At 40.5% G+C, this 19,390-nt stretch overlaps 1 protein-coding gene across 1 annotated transcript in view; it reads right to left on the bottom strand.

Annotated features, from left to right (window-relative positions):
* LOC102522922 (UDP-GalNAc:beta-1,3-N-acetylgalactosaminyltransferase 2) overlaps positions 1 to 19,390 on the bottom strand; it is a 47,194-nt gene that overhangs the window by 19,699 nt on the left and 8,105 nt on the right. Inside the window, 5 exon segments of the mRNA XM_032470086.1 lie at positions 1,970 to 2,006; positions 2,008 to 2,063; positions 6,604 to 6,797; positions 10,667 to 10,767; positions 17,330 to 17,477. Coding sequence (XP_032325977.1) covers positions 1,970 to 2,006; positions 2,008 to 2,063; positions 6,604 to 6,797; positions 10,667 to 10,767; positions 17,330 to 17,477 — 536 coding nt within the window.

Here is a 19,390-nt window from a genome sequence, read left to right as displayed (position 1 = left end):
CCGTGAAGACCAGTCCGACGGCAGCTTCAGACCTATCCGATTGTGCTCGACACTAGGTTAGTGCCCCCGGTCCTTGGAGTCCCAGGACTCTCCCCTGGGTCCTGCCCTCATTGGCTGTCAGTGGAAGAGCTGGACTCTCACCCGTGACTTGCTTCAATCCCAAAGAAGCCTGCTGACCAGTCACAGTGTAGACATCTGCTTACAGCTGTGCCTGGGACGCAGTAAGTTACGGCAGGGCCATGTCAGCTTTTCCTCCCCGACTATCATGAGCTGCTTTAAGGGCAGGGATCTTTGAACTATGTCATTGTACAGCCCCGGTGCTCTACACAGAGTCAGCTCTCAATAAACAAGTCAACAAACCAGACGGCTTCCTTCAAAAACAGATCCAACACTTGGCCAGTGCTACTTAGTTGAGCCACTATCCTTAACTAAGAGCTACCAGAGGGAGGGTACAGGTCAGTGGCAGAGCACGTGCTTAGCATGCACGAGGGCCTGGGTTCAATCCCCAATAACTCCAATAAAGAAAAACAAAGAGATACCTTTGATAGTACATACTTCATTTAACAAAGAAAAAATTCATACATGAAATTTAGAAAGGATATAACACAAATGGCATTCTCATATAATGCTGACAATTACTCAGATTGATTAAAAACTGCTAAGTGTCCTCGAGAAACAAATCATATGCCTCAAAACTGTGTATAAATTTGAGCCAACAATTCATCCTGATAACCAGCTATGTACACAAGCGTGTCAGGATGCTCACCATAGTCTTTTTTGTAACACTGAGAAACTGGAAAATTTTTTACAGTATGTTTAAGTTTTGCTTTTATTTCACATTTCAAAAAAATAATTTTTCTTTTTTTTGAGAGTAATTAGGTTCATTTATTCATTTATTTAGATGGAGGGACTGGGGATTGAGCCCAGGACCTTGTGCATGCTAATCTAAGCATGCACCCTACCACTGAGATATACCCACCCCCCACTATTTCATGTTTTTAAACAGAAGTTCACATATAGGTGAGACGAAGGAGCTCCCTTTGACATTTATGGAATTAACACATATAGTTTAACTACTAGCACTCAACTCCGGAGGGCCACAGCATGTTATAAAACGTGTGATTTTGCTGTTGCATAAACGTGGACAGCACCCCCTCCCTCCCCATGAAGGGCGGCAGGAAACTGTTTCCTGGTTAGTGCAGGACCTGTCCACCATCGAGCTCTCGCATCTTAAATCAGCTCCGATACTGCCAGATGAGCCCCAGTGCTGAGCTACAGTGACCAACAGAGATGACCGGGAAACTGACCCCACTGCGGTTCCAAAGCCCTGGGCTCAGAACTGCCCTCAGACTAGACAGGAGCAGCCTGGAAAGCCCGAGATTGACAGATGAATGATCTGTAACACACTGAGACGCAGCCACATTGCCAGTTAACTCCAGGCCTGATGAGGGAACCTGGCAGCTGAGATGGTCTCCAGCACACATCTCCTTAAGACTGGACCAAGAGCTACAGCCTTGTTTCAAGTATCTTCCACACCTCGGAGTAGTTTTATTAACCCTGGAGATGTGGCTGATCGCTCTGCTGTTATCTGCCTGCACTTCCCTCCACCCTGACGCCTTAGATCCCTAACTATCCGCTTTACTCCAGTGGCAGCTATGTCTGGTCCATCAGCACACCTTCTACTGTCCTTTGTCATTAAGGCAGGCACATAGTCCCCGGCCCACTAAATAAACCACAGCAATGTGAAACACTTCTCAAAAGCCGTGGTGTGGAACCCATGGGGCTTCGTGAAGCTCTCCGGGGGCGTAAGGGCAGAGTGCCACATAGAGCTGCCTCCCAGCTGGTGGCCCCACCTCCCGCTCTGGGGAGCGGCCCCGGGACAGGAAAAGGTAAGCGCCCGCTTTGAAAGCACACGCCCAGGACTGGGAAAGCCCACATGGTACTGGAGCCTTCTCGCTCTGGCCTGTACCTCTGGTAAGATGAACTGCTCCACAGGCTTGTACCAGCTTGTTCACCTGCACCCCACAGCTCGGAGGGCTGAAGCGAGCGACAAAGAGGGCCTCCTGCAATTGCGGGGGGGAAGGAAGACAAGAAGAAATACCTCACGTCAGTCACGGCAGATGCAACGGGTTTCCAAACAGCTTATGGCTCGGTCAGCTAAACTCTCAGTGGCCCCAACCATGGTTACGAACATGGCTCCACTTTGGTTTCGGAACCACTTGGGTTTTCTAGTGCAATCATGGTTATTAAACAAAGATATTTAAGATACGAAAGTTGTCAAGAAGTTCTAAGACACTAAATATATAACCCACATAACCTCAAAAAAGCTACCTTACAATGAGGGGCATTAGGAGCGGTATAAGTTGTGTTGAATTAAGCCGACTACCAGGCTTGACCCCAGAGAGTCAGGAATAAACTGAAAGATTAGAGATTTCTACATAAAACAGAGGTACCCAGGAATCTCCCTTCAAAAGGACGCTTTAGAAGAAAAAAACAAAATCGAAAAAGGGAACACAAGAGAGGGCTAACTGTCTTTGTCTATTGTTTTCTTTGGGTTCTTTCTCCCTGTTTTAGGCAAGAATATCTCCTTATTCTCAAGCCTACTCTTAGACACCAATTTACCACAGGGGAAGCTTCTGTTAAAGCTATCAAGGCCATGCAGAAAGTCAGAATGAAGGGGGTTTTAATAAATTATACATGTTTCTTTCATTAACATCAATTCTTGGCAATGCTGTGCTAAGACTTTTTACATGGTGACAACCTGTGAACCCAGAAGGGTCTACCTTAGATTACTGCCTTTCTTGAGGACAAGGATTAACCTCTCCTTGGTTAAAAATAAGGCAGCTCAAAGTTAAATCAACATGATCAAGAACTACATCTGAATCAAACCACTTGACTGATAAGCACTGTGAATGGTTCTGAAAAGCCTACATATACTACAATTAACTGTTAAATTCAACACTGATGCTACTTTCTAGATAAGGCTGACGGTGGAATTCAGAGTGCTGCTGTCCCAGTCACCTGTCTGAGCTGCGGTGTCCACGAAACCCTCAACCACAAGAATACACGAACGCCTGGCACTTGAGTAACATGATACAGCTCTTCTGGCAGGAACCATCACTGAGCGCTGCTCCCTCTCTACATTTATATTTATGTCATTAAGCACGCTTACAAAAGACACAGGTTCTTTAGAGGACGAAGGAACAGGACAAACTGCAAACAAATTTAATCGTAAACTGATCTGCGTTTATTGCTGACTCTAATACTGTTATCCATCAGTAACAATCAATTTTAGTAATACAGAAACATTTTTAAAGATGCCTTGAAAAAACTGAACAGAGTTCTGCTTCCAGGGATATAAAATTCTCCTAAAGATAACAATTATGAACAGTAGATGAAACATTTTAAAAAATGATCTGAAGGCACTGGAATGCACACAAAGCAGGCAGAAACTGGAGGAAAATCAATACCAAGAAGATGAGAAAGACACTGGGTGCGTGTGTCCCCACTTTTTTTCTTTAATGGCTTTTTGTCTGAGGCACACCTCAGGGGGCTACCTAAAAATCCGAAAAAACAAACAAACAAAAAACAAAGCTGTGGCCTTTCTGGCTGCAAATCAGAAGACAGAGCAGTGGCAAACAGATGAGCTAACAATGCGGAAGAAAACCCCAGAAAGGAAGCAGTCACAGAGAAAGCTCTGAACTCTTCATATAAATTCTATCCTAACCCGTGGCTGACTCGGAAATGCACAAAGAAGAATCCAAGTGCCCGTCTAGACCCAAATGAACAGAACAGAGATTTCAGCCACTGCCCACTACAAGGATACAGGACTGAGAGCCTGAGCCCAGCTAACTTAACTGACTGCTACAAGAAACAAAAAAGTCAACACTCCTCAAAGAATAAGAGGATGCCCAGATCCTACAGTGAACCATTCACAATACCCAGGACACAACCCCAAGTTACTCGATATAAAACAGGAAAGTGTTACCATACTCGAGAGGAAAGATAATCAATAAAGACAGGCCAAGATGACTCAGAGCAGCAGACAGGATCTTACAGCCATTAATCACACTTAAGGTCAAGGCCATAGAGAACAAATGTTCAAATTGAACTCAGAAAAATACAAAATTTAGAAAAACAGGGAAATTTTAGAAAAATAGAAACTTCGAGAATTAAATGGAAATTTTAGAACTAAATGTACAGTATCTTAAAAAAAATCATTGGCTAGGCTTAAAAGATTTGAGGTGACATAAGAGTCAGTAAACGTGAATATAGATGAACAGAAATCAAATTTCAAATCAAATTTGAAAAACAGGAAAAAAACTGAAAAAAATGAACACAGTCTTATGACCTGTGGGACAATATGGAAAAGTCTAACGTACATGTAAGTGGAATCCCAGAATGAGTGGAGAGAAATGAGGTGAAGAAAAACCCAGCAAAAACCACACTAAGGTACAACACAATCAAACTGCTTAAAACCAATACGTATAAAGAGAAAAACTCAAGAGTAGCCAGGAGAAAACAAAACCAAACCCACACTACATACATCATACACCAGAACAACCATCCGAAGGCAGACTGACTTCTCTCCAGGAAACACAGAAGCCAGAAAACACTGGAGTGCTATCTTTAAAATACTGGAAAGTAAAGAAGGCAACCCAGAATTTCAATATCTAGAAAATACCCACAAAAATAAAGGAGGGGAATAATAAAGGCAAAATAAAAACATGTTCAGAAAAATGAAAACTAAGTAAATTCATCACCAGCAAACTTGCACTGTAAGAATTAGTAACGATTATGATTTGGGCTGAAGGAGAAGGTATCAGATGGATATTCAGGAGGAATGAAGAACAACAGAAATGGTAAGTAAGTGGGCAAATATAAAAGATTATTTTCTCTAAATTACTTTAATACACATTTAGCTTTTTAAAGCAAAAACCATAGCACTGTATCGTGGGGTTTATAGCACACAGAGATATAAGGCATATGACAACCAGAGCAAAGAAGATTGGGGACAGTAAATTGGGTTATACAAGGCTCTTACATTTTATATGAAGGGGTACAATGTTAACTTAAAGAAGATTGAAAAGTTCAGGATGTGTGTTGTAATTCTTATGTCAATCAGACACAAAGAATTATAGTACAAAGAGCTGTAGCTAAAAGGACAAGAGAGAGATTAAAGTGGAATTCTAAAAAAATACCCAATTAACCCAAAAGAAGGCAGGAAAGGAGGAAAAGAAAAACAAACAAAAAGTAGAACATGCAGAAAACATAGCAAAATGAAAAACTGGAAATCCAAACACTTTACTAATTGCATTAAATGTAAATGGAATAAACACTCCATGTAAAAAGCAGAGATTCTCAGACTGGATAAAAAGGAAGACCTAACTATATGTTGTCCACAAGAAACACAATTTCCAGCAATATATAAAAAGAATAATACATCACACTCAACAGGAATACGAAGTTGGCTGAATACTCCAAAAGTTAATAAACGTAATTCATCACAGTAACAGAATAAAGGAGAAAAACCCTGGAAACATTCCAGATGTCCATCAAGACTAGATAAACATTGTACATTGTTGGAATACAACTTAGCAATTCAAAGAAGGAGAAGGAAAAATTTACTGATACATACAATGACATGGATGAATTTCAAAAATATGTTGACTGAAAGAAGCCTTACACAAGAGAGTGCTTAGTATATGATTCTATTTATATATGAAGTAGGATCCTACAACAGGCAAAACTAGTCAATGGTTGGGGAAAAAAAAAAAACTGATTGCCTCTAGGGAATAAGATGAGGTGATAGGAGTTTAGATTACACAGGCTTATGCTGTTCAAAAAACTGAATGCACATTACACTGCATGTAAAATTTTAAAACCATAAACAAATATTAAAGTCTAGTTAATGATATGCACACTAAAGTGTTTAGGGCTGAATTGTACTGAGGCCTGCAACTTACTCTAAAATACATTTCTTATAAAAGATCGATGAACAACCACAGATATCACAAAGGAAATACAGCAAAATATAACTATTGTATAAACTAGCTGGTGGATATATGGATGTTCACTGTATAATTCTTTCAAGATTCATGTAGTTTAAAACCCAGGAACAGATCTTTTCAAGTACAATTCCTTGTTACACACCTTCCGATACACTCTGGGAACAATCATGCTTCCCCAAATATCAGCAACAGTAACCCCAGTTGTTTTAAATTTTTATTCCCTCTACACCCTTATCACAAAAAAGGTTTGAAGCAGCTGTTAGTCTGTGTTACGGTGACAGACTTTTCAGGTTGGAAGAAAGAGGCAGTAATACTTGATTATACCTACAAGTACAAAACTTTTAATATTTATTATCAACTTGTGAAACTCTTTAGACTTTAAGGGATTGTCCAACTCCTCCTTCCCTAGATATAACAACATTTACTCATTGGTACCCTCTCCCCAAACCAGTGCTGTAACACATTACACCATCATGTGTCTAATCGACAAGGCAGAAAAGTGCAAGTCTCCCAACCTAATAATTGCCATGAGGAAAAGCTGACGGTTTTGAAAAAGAAAAATGGGGAAAAGCGTATACAAAGCAGTACGTACCTCCTGATCTGCCTGGTAAAGCTTGACGGTGATGTTCCTCTGGAAACCCCCATCACTGGCATCATAAAACACCCCGAGACTGGTAATGACAATTGGATAGAGAACGTGGAAGCTCACGCTGACAACTCGATCCTCAGAGAGCCCTGATGAAGTGTCTTCGGAAAGACTGAATGCTTCAATTTCCTGATTCAAAACTACGGAAGCAATGAGAAAAGGAGTCTTACATAAAGAAATATACTATTTTATTTTACTACTATGCAGTAATGAAGTGGGCTTGATAGCAAAATCTAGATAATTATTTGTTATATAGTTCTTTCACAAATGGCAATACATTTTTAAAATATTTCAGAAAAATGGCTGCTTCTGGGGCGGGGGGTAAAATTTATTTTAAAATTTAAGAATGAAATTTTCAGCCACATCTATGTAAAATATTTATCAGAACTACTGTAACAGATTTTTGTACAAACATGTACGCATGTGTATATACAAACGCTACAGGGAATATTAAATTTAAAGGCATCTATTAGGAAAGGCTAAATGGGAGTACTGACTGCAGTCATAAATAATGAGTAAATTCCGTCTTGCTCTGCAAATTCCCAAGATCCTACTTCTTGCTGAGCAGTTTTTGTGGTGTCGGGCAATTATCACAGTACAAAAATAACTGAAATCACTTCAACACTGAAAACCTCTTGCTATACACTATCAGTAAGAGATAAGCACATCAAACGTGGTGAGCATTTCTGACCCCTACTTGGTGTTATGTCCCAACACATTTAATTTGCACAACTACCCTGTGTGGTCATGACCTTAGCTCCAGGTCACAGATTAAGACAATGAAGCCCAGAGACGTTAAGTAATTCGATCAAGGTCATAGAAAGTGGCAGAGCCTGGATTCAAACCAGATTTACTGCCTTCAAATTTGAAACTCTTTCTATTCCCCCTCAGTTGTCTAATCAAAGCCCAAAACAGTCCTTTTCAAATAATTTTCTCAACTACCATAAACAGATCAGGAGATATTACATGAGGCACTTAATATGGCTGAGAATATCAGTGCCACCTTGAGAAATAATATAAAAATTTATTTTAAAAGATTATTATATCAAAGTTCTTTGTATTTCTTAAATCTGTGGTTTTCCAACTTTGCAGATCACACAACCTCATCAGTTAAAAACATTTGTACACATACTCATTTATTTACAGAATATACATGTTATTATCAGTTAATATATTCAATATTAATAAAGATTAATTTTATTTTCAGATAATTTTATTTTCAGATAAACAGAAACCATTTTCTTCCCACACCCCAGTGGATCATTTAGATCCCTAGAATGCTATTTTACACTTAGTGGATGCTCAATAAAATGTGACTAAATGGAATTGATGGCTCGTAACCAATCACATACATAAGCAGGAGGAAAAAAAGGAGGATACAGATTTCATCACAGGCTGGGCAAGCACTGGCCAGAGACTCTAGACTCCAAATATACTGGACAACAACAAAAGCTTTTCTCTTTAATATACTTGGTAAATAGGATACCCAAGCTGAAGCATGTCTACTAGAGGCAGTAGGTTAAGCACATTATGACATGCAACCTGTTTTCTATCTAAAACAAATGTACCTTGAACTTCAAGCTCCCTGGACACAAGGGATCCTGCTGCTTTGACAATGCTATTAATCAGAACCTCGATACACCCTGAGTATCATGATGACCTTAAGGTACTGAAGTAAATCTAAATGCTATTTAAATCATCAAAAAGATAAAACTAGGTTCAATCTTAATTTAGTTATACCTATTTTAAAAAACTGGTAACCTAGGTATTACATATATGTAAATTTTCTATTAAAGAAAAGCTTCACTCCTTTACTATTAATGAATAGTAACATTTAAAATAAAAGTCTGGTTAATTTGAAGGTAAGTTTTCTTTAAATTTGGTTTGGTTTGGTTTTGGATTTCAAACATAATTTGTTCTAAGCTATTTTTACATCATTAGTAATACAGCATTTTGTTAGGTTCCTGATCCCTTTGCGCCCCCAGTGAAAAGCTAAAGGACTCTCTCCCCTAAAAAACACAATTATACACAAAATTTTAACATTTAATGATGTGAGCTAAATTCACAGACCTCCTAAGTAAGAAACCTCTGCTGTACAATAGACCTGAATATATAGTCCCCAATTTATTAAAAAAAAAAAAAAGCTGATTGAAACACAATTTATAAAAAGGCAGGTTCCTTAAAATAACAATAAACACTTATCATGTCCCAAGAACTATTCTAAATATTTTATATGTATCAACTAATTTCATCATCATGTCAATCCCTTACAGGTTAAGTACTTTTATCCCCAGTTTATGGAAGATGAAACTGAGGCACAGGGGTAAATAACTCTTTGAAGGTCATACAGCCGGAAAATGGCATAGCCTAGACTTAAGCCAGGAAGCCTGACTCCAGAGCCCAAGTTGTTAACCACTATACTATCACTGCCTGCAAAAGCAAGGTGCGGATAATTACATAGGTGTGGCAAATCTTAAAACACCTGAAGTCATAATCAGCACATGTAAGATTTGGAAAAGCTTAAGCTCCCTTAGAACCACAGTTGAACATAATGGGAAATACTAATAAAACAGACAGATACAGTTATCAGCTTCCTAAAACTGGTTCCCTGGTAACAGAGAACCTAACTGGGATCATTCTTCATCCTCATCAGAACTCCCACAAGTTTTTTTTTTTTTTAACTGAAATACAGTTAGTTAAAAAATTTGTGGAAATTGACACAACATTGTAATTGCAAGGAATAAAAAAATATTACCTGTGTCTTCTATGTTTCTTTTTACTATGTGTTTTACTATATTTCTTTTGCAAAAGCTTAGGCAATAATTCTTAGAGAAAGTTAATTCACAATATTTGTATCAAGGGTATTATAAATCAACAGGCTGGTGAAATCAGCAGTTTTCCATAAGTTTAAAATTCAGTAATTCAGGATTTAGTTATGCACAAGGATTTCCAGATGCATCTGAATCATACTAAAAAATAAACTCTCCTGGATCCTAAAATTACACAAATCTATAAAGAATCTTCACAGATGCCCAGAGTGTTTAGTCTGTCTGTCAAAAAGGATGAAAGATAAATTTTAATGAAAGTTCTATTTTAGTCTGCTAAAAATAGACCACTGTACTCTCCAGCTCAGCTTCTTCTTGATATCAAACATGTACAGTACTCCTCCCCTCTGGTCGGTGGTTTCACTTTCCAAGGTTTTAGTCACCCACAGTCAACTGTGGTCCGAAAGCATTAAGTGGAAAATTCCAGAAATAATTCCTAAGTTTTAAACTGCAGGCTGTTCTGTGCAGCATGACAAAATGCCTGGCCATCCAGCTCTGTCCCACCTGTCACATGAACCATCCCTCTGTCCAACGTATCCCACCCACAGACACTCAGCAGCTGTTCGGGTTAGCAGATCAACTATCAGAGCATCCAGGTGCCTATATTCCAGTAAGCCTTATTTTACTTCAGTGAGGCCCCAAAGCACAAGAGCAATGACGGTGGCAGTTCGAATATACCAAAGAGAAGCCATAACATGTTTCCTTTAAGTAAAAAGGTGAAAGTTCTCCACTTAGTAAGGACAGAAAAAAAAACAAAACATGCTGAGGGTGCTAAGATCTACAGTAAAAACAAATATTCTATCTGCGACATTGCCAAGAAGGAAAAAGACATCTGTGCTAATTTTGCTGTCACACTTCAAATTGCCAAAACGACGGCCACGTGCATAATAAGTGCTTAGGTAAATGGAAACGGCATTACATCTGTACAATAAGCTATTTTGAGAGACCATATCACATAATTTTTATTCAGTTTGTCTTTATAACTGTTTTATTTTATTATTTATTGTTGTCAGTCTCTTAAACTTTATCCCAGTCTGTCTGTATAGGAAAAAACATAGTCCCTGCAGGGTTTAGTCCTATGCAGGGTTTGAGGCATCCAAAGTGGGGTCTTGGACCGGGTCCCCAGTGGATAAGGGGGCACTAGTGTATATGGAGTCGCAGGGCTGAGGACAAGGAAGACTCACCTGGGTTGGTGATGTTCAGGAGTCTGCAGGGGTAAGGATCCTCCCTGTCTTCCACAGGCACTTGGCAGCCACGAGCACCCATTACAAACTTCACAAGCACACTGAGAGAAGTGTTGGCGTTAATAGCGGTTCCCCTTGCACACACACATTTCCTCAGGCCCATTTCATTTTACTTTCAGACACAAGTATTTATTAGGATGAAATCTAACTGCTTCTATTCTAGCAAAAAGGGGAACCAGCAAACCAAAAGTTGCTAACTACCAAATGACTTACGCGTAAGCCCTCTACTGCGGTACTATATTGAAGCGAGCATGAAGCTGTCTGGCCTGGCCACCAGCAAAGGCTCATGTCTTTTCAAGGCAAGCTACAGCAAAGTCAGCTTCTCCTGCCCATACCCACAAACACATCTGTATCTGCAATCTTCTTTACTGGCTTTCTTCTATTTCAGAAAATGTTCCTTTTGCTCAAGATTAGTCTTTCTTTGTTGTTTTGGGGGGGGTAATTAGGTTTATTTATTTTTAGTGGAGGTACTGAGGATTGAACCCAGGACCTTGTGCATGCTAAGCACACACTCTACCACTGAGCTACACCCTCCCCCTCAAGATTAGTCTTTCTATCCAAGAGGAAGTCCTCTCCTCTCCTTGACCTTGCATCACTAGCTACCTGCGCCCATGGCTCCTTCCCTATACGTTATAAGTATGATGAAGCCTGGACATTAATTTCTGTTTACCTACCATCCCTCCTGGCCCCCATCCTTTCTTTTACAGTGAAGTCCTACAAAGGAATAACTAAAATTGCAGCTCTAGTTGCTCATTTCACAAAACAGATTTTGGCTTCAATACCCACCATTCCCACTGAGACGTCTACCACCAGTATAGCCAGTGATCTGCTGCTAAATCAGCAGACGCTCTCCAGCCCTCACCTATGCGGCTTCCTGTGGCTCTTGGAAGAGCTCTCTCCCTTCTCCACGTGCCAGCTCAGCAGGCTCCGCAACTCTCCTCGCCCAGCTGGTCCAGTACAAGTGGATATAACCCCGGGGCTTTGCCCTGGGACCTCTTCTCACTTTACTCACTCTTTTCACTTGCTCTCGCTGGACAATTTTTATTCCCAAGGCTTCAACTAGACTGAGAATGATTCCTGAATTGGCATCTCTAGTTTGGCCTCAACTTCTAAGTAAAAGACCCACCAATTCATGGTACATCTTCACCCAGATGGCCCAGACAGTGGCTCTGACTGGGTCACGGGGGCCAACTGCAAAGTTCTCAAGAAATCTGTGAGCTGGTTATGAAGCACAGCCTTTATTAAAAATTAACTTATATAAACTTACAGTTAAGTACATTAAAAACAGAGGAAATAATTGGATTCACGACTTCTTAGTTACCTCACTCCTGCCTGTGCTCCTGAGCTGGTTTGCACCGACAGCACCCACGTGGTGGAAACCCCACAACGCAATGCTCCCACCTGTCCTCCCCGGCCCTGTAGTCAGAGATATCACGTTAGTAGCTTGAAACTGGCTGTGGTGGGAACATGACAACATGGAAACTGGCAAACACTACAAATAAGGATTTGGTTTATTGTTTTGCTGACTGTCTAGATTTAGTGATGGAGAAAACGTTAGTAATGCAGGTTAAACTTAAAAATGCGAAGCAAAACAAAACGACAACCTATGGAATGGGAGAACATTTTTGCAAATGAAACCAACAAAGGCTTGATCTCCAGAATATATAAGCAGCTCATATGACTTAATAAGAAAAAAACAAACAGCCCAATCCAAAAATGGGCAGAAGACCTAAATAAGCAATTCTCCAAGGAAGAAACACAAATGATCAATAGACACATGAAAAAATGCTCAATATCACTAATTATCAGAGAAATGCAAATCAAAACTACAATGAGGTATCACCTCACACCAGTCAGAATGGCCATCATTCAAAAGTCCACAAATAACAAATGCTGGAGAGGCTGTGGAGAAAAGGGAACCCTCCTACACTGCTGGTGGGAATGCAGTTTGGTGCAGCCACTGTGGAAAACAGTACGGAGATTCCTCAAAACACTAGGAATAGACTTACCGTATGACCCAGGAATCCCGGTGCTGGGCATATATCCAGAAGGAACCCTACTTCAAAAAGACACCTGCACCCCAATGTTCATAGCAGCACTATTTACAATAGCCAAGACATGGAAACAGCCTAAATGTCCATCAACAGATGACTGGATAAAGAAGATATGGTATGTTTATACAATGGAATACTATTCAGCCATAAAAACCGACAACACAATGCCATTTGCAGCAACATGGATGTTCCTGGAGAATGTCATTCTAAGTGAAGTAAGCCAGAAAGAGAAAGGAAAATACCATATGAGATTGCTCATATGTGGAATCTAAAAAAAAAAACAAAAAACAAAAAAACATAAATACAAAACAGAAACAGACTCACAGACATAGAATACAAACTAGTGGTTGCCAAGGGGGCAGGGGTGGGAAGGGACAGACTGGGATTTCAAAATGTAGAATAGATAATCAAGATTATACTGTATAGCACAGGGAAATATATACAAGATCTGGTGGTAGCTCACAGCAAAAGAACTGTGACAATATATGTATGTTCATGTATAACTGAAAAATTGTGCTCTACAATGGAATTTGACACAACATTGTAAAATGACTATAATTCAATAAAAAAAAGTTAAAAAAAAAAAAAGAACAAATATGAACCGCTTAGAGGAGGTACCCAGAATACGCAGATTCATAGACAGAAAGTAGAACTGAAATTACCAGTGGTGACAGAAGGGGGCAGTGGGAGTTATTGTTTAATGGGCAAAGATTTTCAGTTTGGGATGATGAAAAATTTCTGGAAATGGATGGTGGTGATGACTGTACAATATTGTGAATGTACTTACTGTACACTGGAAAATGATTAAAATGGTAACTTTAAAAAAATGCAACCTGTTTGTGGCCATTCCATTGTGAAGAGTATGAAAAATTGAGGAAATACTCTTCCATGGTTCAAAACCTATTATCTGATTCAGCAAAGACGTCACTCACTTCCTCACTGAGGGTAAAGTCCTGTCACACAGCTAAGCTGTCACTTCAGTCTTACCCTTTACCTTACAGGGAACAGTCATGTCAGAGCTACAGGCATCAGCTGCAGCTGTGAGGAGGCTCCAGTGCAGTGGAAGCAGCCTAAGAATCGGTCGGCTACATGGGACTTCATAAGGGCGAGTATGACGTGTGATTATGGCTCCATCACGTGGTTCGCCGCCTTCACAGCGATAAGACACGCAGGAAACACGCAAGAACGGGTAAGCATGCCTTCTCTTTAGAGAGCCGGCTGCCAAACATCCCCAGTGCACTGCCACCGGCAGGCACCTCGGACTGCATACAGCTCCCTCCCCGTGAAGCCTGATTTTTGTCTTGACTGACGATTTCATTCTTTCTCATGTTTGAAGCTGGCAACCACCCTCGAGTCCGCCTCCTTTTACATTCAATTATGTTACTTCTTAAAAGGTCAAGGCTTTAGCCCAGCCCCTCAGCAGCCCCAATCTGCACATGCTCACCCCCTGCCCGGCCTGGGCACCGGCGCCGCTCCGGGTATCAGCCCTCCCGCCTTCCCTCGGTGACAGCCTCCCTCTCTGCCCCTCTCCCCTTCCCTCAGGCTCTCCACCCTCGCCCTGAGCTCTGCACTCCAGCCACACAGGACTGTAAGGAGTCTCCCAAACACTCCAGGCTATTTCACACCTGTTTCTACCACAGGCACAGAGAACATCTTATTACACTGCTACACCCATTTCCTTCTTCTCAACTCCGACCCCCCATGCAGACTCAGCCTATCCCGTACCTGTGTATCCACTACACACAGCACACTACCTGTATACACAGCACTTAATAACTCCTTGTGAAATTACAGCTTCAGTACAAAGGCTTCTAATTAAATAATGTCTTTGAAATATATGTAGAATCTGGCTCCTTCAGTGAAATGCAAGATTTGAAAGTAAGCCAGAAGCACAGAAATGTAAACACTTTCTTTTTACTAATGACCAGTTAAGGCAGAACACCTTTTATAAACAACCAGCATTTAGAATAAAAGTATAAACAGCCTTGAATAAATCTGTTAATTAAATTATTGCAGATATTTACCAAATTTGTTTTTTTAGTTACCATAGTCTTACTAGATCCACAAAATTACTCTGCCCCAGGAAGAAGTTTTTAGCTAATATCTGTCTCTATACAAATATCCCACCATTTTTATAAAACAAATCACCAAGCTTACTAAATTTAAAGAAAATATACTATGATAATACATAAATTACTGGTGATTGCCTGAAATGTCCATATTACTCATTATATTTAGCTCCTAGTCATTCCCTTAATAGTTGTTCAGTACCTTACTCTGTGCCAAGTTGGGTTTTAGGTTCTGGAAATACACCAATGAAAAAAATTGAAGCCCCTAGGCTCACAACACATATTCCACTAGGGAAAGACAAACAATTTACAAACATACAACTAAATATAATAAACATGCTAGTCAGTGATAAGTACTTATAGAGAAAAATAAAGCCAAGTAAGGGAGGACAAGGTTGGAATGGTACTATTTAATATGGTGCTGCTTGCTAAGGTGGTATCCGAGCAGAGACCTGAGGAAAGTGAGGAAGTGAGCCACACAGACAAGCAATGGAAGAGTGGGACAGGCAGGAGGAACAGCAAGCGCAAAGGCCCTGAGGCAGGAGCACATTTAGTATACTGAGGCACCGCAGGGTGGCCAGTGCAAGGGATGTAGATATAGATGAGGTCAAAGACCACAGTGAAGACTTGGGAATTTCACTCTGAGCAAGAAGAGAAGTCAGCAGAGGGATGTAAGCAGAAAACTGACACAATTAGACTCACTTTAAAAGGACCACTCTGGCTACTGTACAGAAAATAAAACATAAGGGATCAAGGGTGGAAGCAGGAAATTCAGACCGGGAGGCTTCTGCAATGATCTAGGTGAGAGGTAACGGTGACCCAGACCAGGACAGCGGTTCTGACAGTAGTGGTAACGGTGGTGAGAAGTTGGACTCTGGATATGATCTACAGGCAACAACAAGAAAATACGCCAATGGACTGGATGTGGCATGTGAGACAAAGAAGAATGAGGTAACAGTTTGTAAAATTTTAAAACCTTGTATTTTCCTGATGCCTCAACACCATGACCAGTGAGCATCCTCTCCAGATGACTGGGTGCACTGGGGACAAGGCTGGGCCCTGCCTCCTTGCCCCGCCCTGGGAGTGACCCAGTGACAGCCAAGCCCAACAAAGAAATGCCCTCACGTTTTCTGCTTGTACTTTTTTCACCCTGACCTCAAATAAAGGCACCTGCCCGCGGTCCTCACTCTCTCGGCGCCCCACCTGCCTGTTGAGCCTGCTCTCTGGACGCTCCTCCCATGTGGCGCTATGCTGCCCTCTCAGGACCCTCTCCCAGGGTAGTTTTCATTGCCCTGGTGGAATGATCCATGAAGACCCCACAAGGGGGACTTCCTCCACCATTCACAACAAAACACCGAGGTTTCTGGTCTGAGAACCTGGGAGACAGGGGTCATATTTTTTGCACCGGGAGAGACTGCAAGAAGTGCAGGTTTTCCAGGTGGTTCTGGCAGGAGTGATGATTCTCAGTCCTTTCATGTGCTGGGCAGTGGCTTCTGTTCTCACTGCGATCATGAACTAGAGAAACCCGTCTTGAAGAGGAATGGAAGCTGCTCTGAGTTAGGCAGGAAATCTATAAATGTTCACTACTGGTGACAAGAAAATTCACAACTGCAATTCCCTTGTAGTGGTACTCAGTCACAAATGTGCAGGTTTAATGCCACCCTCAGGGCCTTCTCTGCGTATCAGTGACTTCACACGAGCAGAGAGGTATCATCACATAACTAGAAGCCCAAACTTCCACACTTTTCCACCAGCCTTCACTACGTCATCTTCAGAGGCTGGTTTCCCTGAGAAGACTAAGGCCTTGGGCTTCTAACCAATCACGGAGTCACCTAACATCAATGTGTGACGTGCGACCAAGGCTCGGGCCTGGAAGGGCACTCAGGAAGAGCAGGGCAGACTACACAAACCACAGACCACACAACTACCCGGCACTACAGGACTGAAGGAAGTCAGGTGTATCTCTGTAAAGTTAGTCAAAAGCATGTATAGACACACACGTGTCTAACAGAGAACTACCCAGGACAGAACTTTTAAAGAACTGTTAGTCTAAATCAAAGGAAAAAAACCAAAAAGCCAAAAAACAAAAACAAACCAAACTAGGTATCTATAAAAACAAGATATGTTGGGGGAGGATATAGCTCAATTGGTAGAGTGTGTGCTTAGCATCCTGGGTTCAATCGCCAGTACCTCCACAAAAATAAGTAAATAAACCTAATTACCACGGCTCCCCTCCTGAAAATTATTTTTCAAATGAGGTATGTTAACCAATGAATATATTCTTCTCCAACTTTCGGCTTCAAACCTTGGTTAAATTGACTTTTTGGGCCCCTCTGTATGGAGGAAAAACAAAACAAAATAGCCACTTCTCCCAGGAAAGGAGGCCACGTATCTGAATTAACATCTTGGACTAAGCAAGAGGAGGTTTTTCGGGACACTAATTCAGCACATCAGGCAGGGTGTGAAATCAGGAAACCTACTGCTGGCTCAGTGCTGGATGCTGTAGTGAGTGCTTCAGCCACGTGCTTCTTATAATGTTGCGAAGTTCATGGTTATTGTGAGCAGACAGCACGCCAACCACCACATCATAGTGACTGGATTTCCATTGAGGAAGTAAGGTCAGTTGATCTAGAAATGAGCAACAATAAATCAGAAGAGTCATGTCTCAATGACTGTTAAGTTCAATATGTAACATAAAAATGTTTATTATAATATGAACCTATGTTCATGTCTGCAGAAAATGCAACCAAATACAAAAAATTTTTTTTCATTTTCTACATTTTGGTGTAGAGTCTTCTTGCTTCCACACCTAGCTATGCATCCATGCTCATGTAAGTATGTAAATTCTTCAAAGAAAATAAGGTGTGTCTGAGAAGGATCAGTTTGGAAAGTCAATGTGGCATAAACCATAAAACAGTAGGTAGTAAGAGTCAATTAGACTGTGGTCAGAATCCTGGCTCTTTATTTAACTTCTTGAGCCTCAGTTTCCTTAAGTAGAAATGGGTACAATAATACTTCTCATAATTGTAAGAACTAAATGAGATGATGTGTATAAAGGTACTGGTTTGGTACCAGGCAAATAGGAGGCATTCAACAACCACTAACTGCTACAATCAATGTGCTTTCAACAGTGAAGTCCCACATTAATATTAGTTATTAAGTTCAGGAAATGAAACTGAAGGACTACTGGAAAGAATCAGAATGCTATTTATGTCAATAAATTCTACAGCCAGTAAACATTTATCACTTAAATATTCTAAAGAATGAAGGAGGGGAAAAACATTTCTAGTTTAAAAAAAAAAATCAAGTGACAAGTCATTTTTTGCTGTCATTTTTATAACTCATTTTCTTTACTGTCATATTTAATGGGCGGGATTACATTTTTAAAATTTGCCCTTAGAAAAAGACAGAGGGAAAGATACTCTGTTCCTGTTTTTCATCACTAGTGTCAAAGCTAGAGAGCTACAAGCTTATAATATAGCTCTGATTACAGACCCCATTTCGTCTCTCCCTCCAGGGGTGGAAACTCCTCCAAAATGTTTCCAAAAATAACTTACTGAAGGCCAGAGGTCTTTACTATACTCAATGCGATGTTTTCATACACCACAGGATCTAGGTACTCAAGCAAAAGACATCAAAAGCAAGTTGATTATTTCTTCAAGGGAGAATAATTTCAATGCTTATGTAAAACTGGCAGTGATAACTCATTCCACTGCTCCCCAAGTTTTTGAGAGACATATTAGTAGGAAGCACGTTTCATTGACAGAAGCGAGGCAAATGCAGTACCCAGACACACCTGACATGGATTCTAAAGCTAACACGCTGCATTATATCAGTAAGAAGTTATTTAAATCCTTGTGCCTCAGTTTCCTAATCAGAGAAAACTGATACCAAGAAAAAGTCTTTATTTCATCTGTAAGAATAAGAAGTTCTCAAAGATTAGAAGAGCAAACATTGTATGTATCCTAAATGCCTCATTTATCTGACACTGCAAGAAAACAAGGTTGTTGCACAAAAGTAAAATTTCAAAATAACTGAAACATCCCTTTAAATGCCAAACATCACTACCTTATTTGTGATGGGTAATCAAGATAAGTCTTTTAGGGATGGGTTACATGAGACATATTTTAACCACCTCCTGATGACAAAATCATCTTAAACATGTCTCCAATCTCTCTCTCTCATCCTTAATTCCAGCCACAGCTTCTGCTCAGAGTGTCTCACCAGGACCAGGACCTACAAGGGTACCCTAATGGTTTCTCCCAGACTTCTCCATATCACTGCCAAAGAAGATTCTTCTATAAATAAATAAATGAGTGGCTATGAAGATACCCATGTGGTATGTGAAAACCTCACGGGTTACAGCTGTAAAGTACTTTTTGATCTTATTCCTCTTCTCTGTCACTGCCAACCCTCTCTGCTTCTAATCCATGGCTAAGCTGCTTCTGTTGAACTGCTTTACTTTACATGTGTTTCTTTCTCTTGCAGAAGAGAGGTACACGGCAGATTTTGGCCTTTTAGAGAACTTCTACTTCCAGATA

Source organism: Camelus ferus, chromosome 29 (assembly GCF_009834535.1).
Source record: "Camelus ferus isolate YT-003-E chromosome 29, BCGSAC_Cfer_1.0, whole genome shotgun sequence".
In the NCBI taxonomy this organism is placed as follows: domain Eukaryota; kingdom Metazoa; phylum Chordata; class Mammalia; order Artiodactyla; family Camelidae; genus Camelus; species Camelus ferus.
The sequence above is the reverse complement of the archived record's forward strand: the minus strand, read 5'-3'. Positions and strand labels throughout refer to the sequence as shown.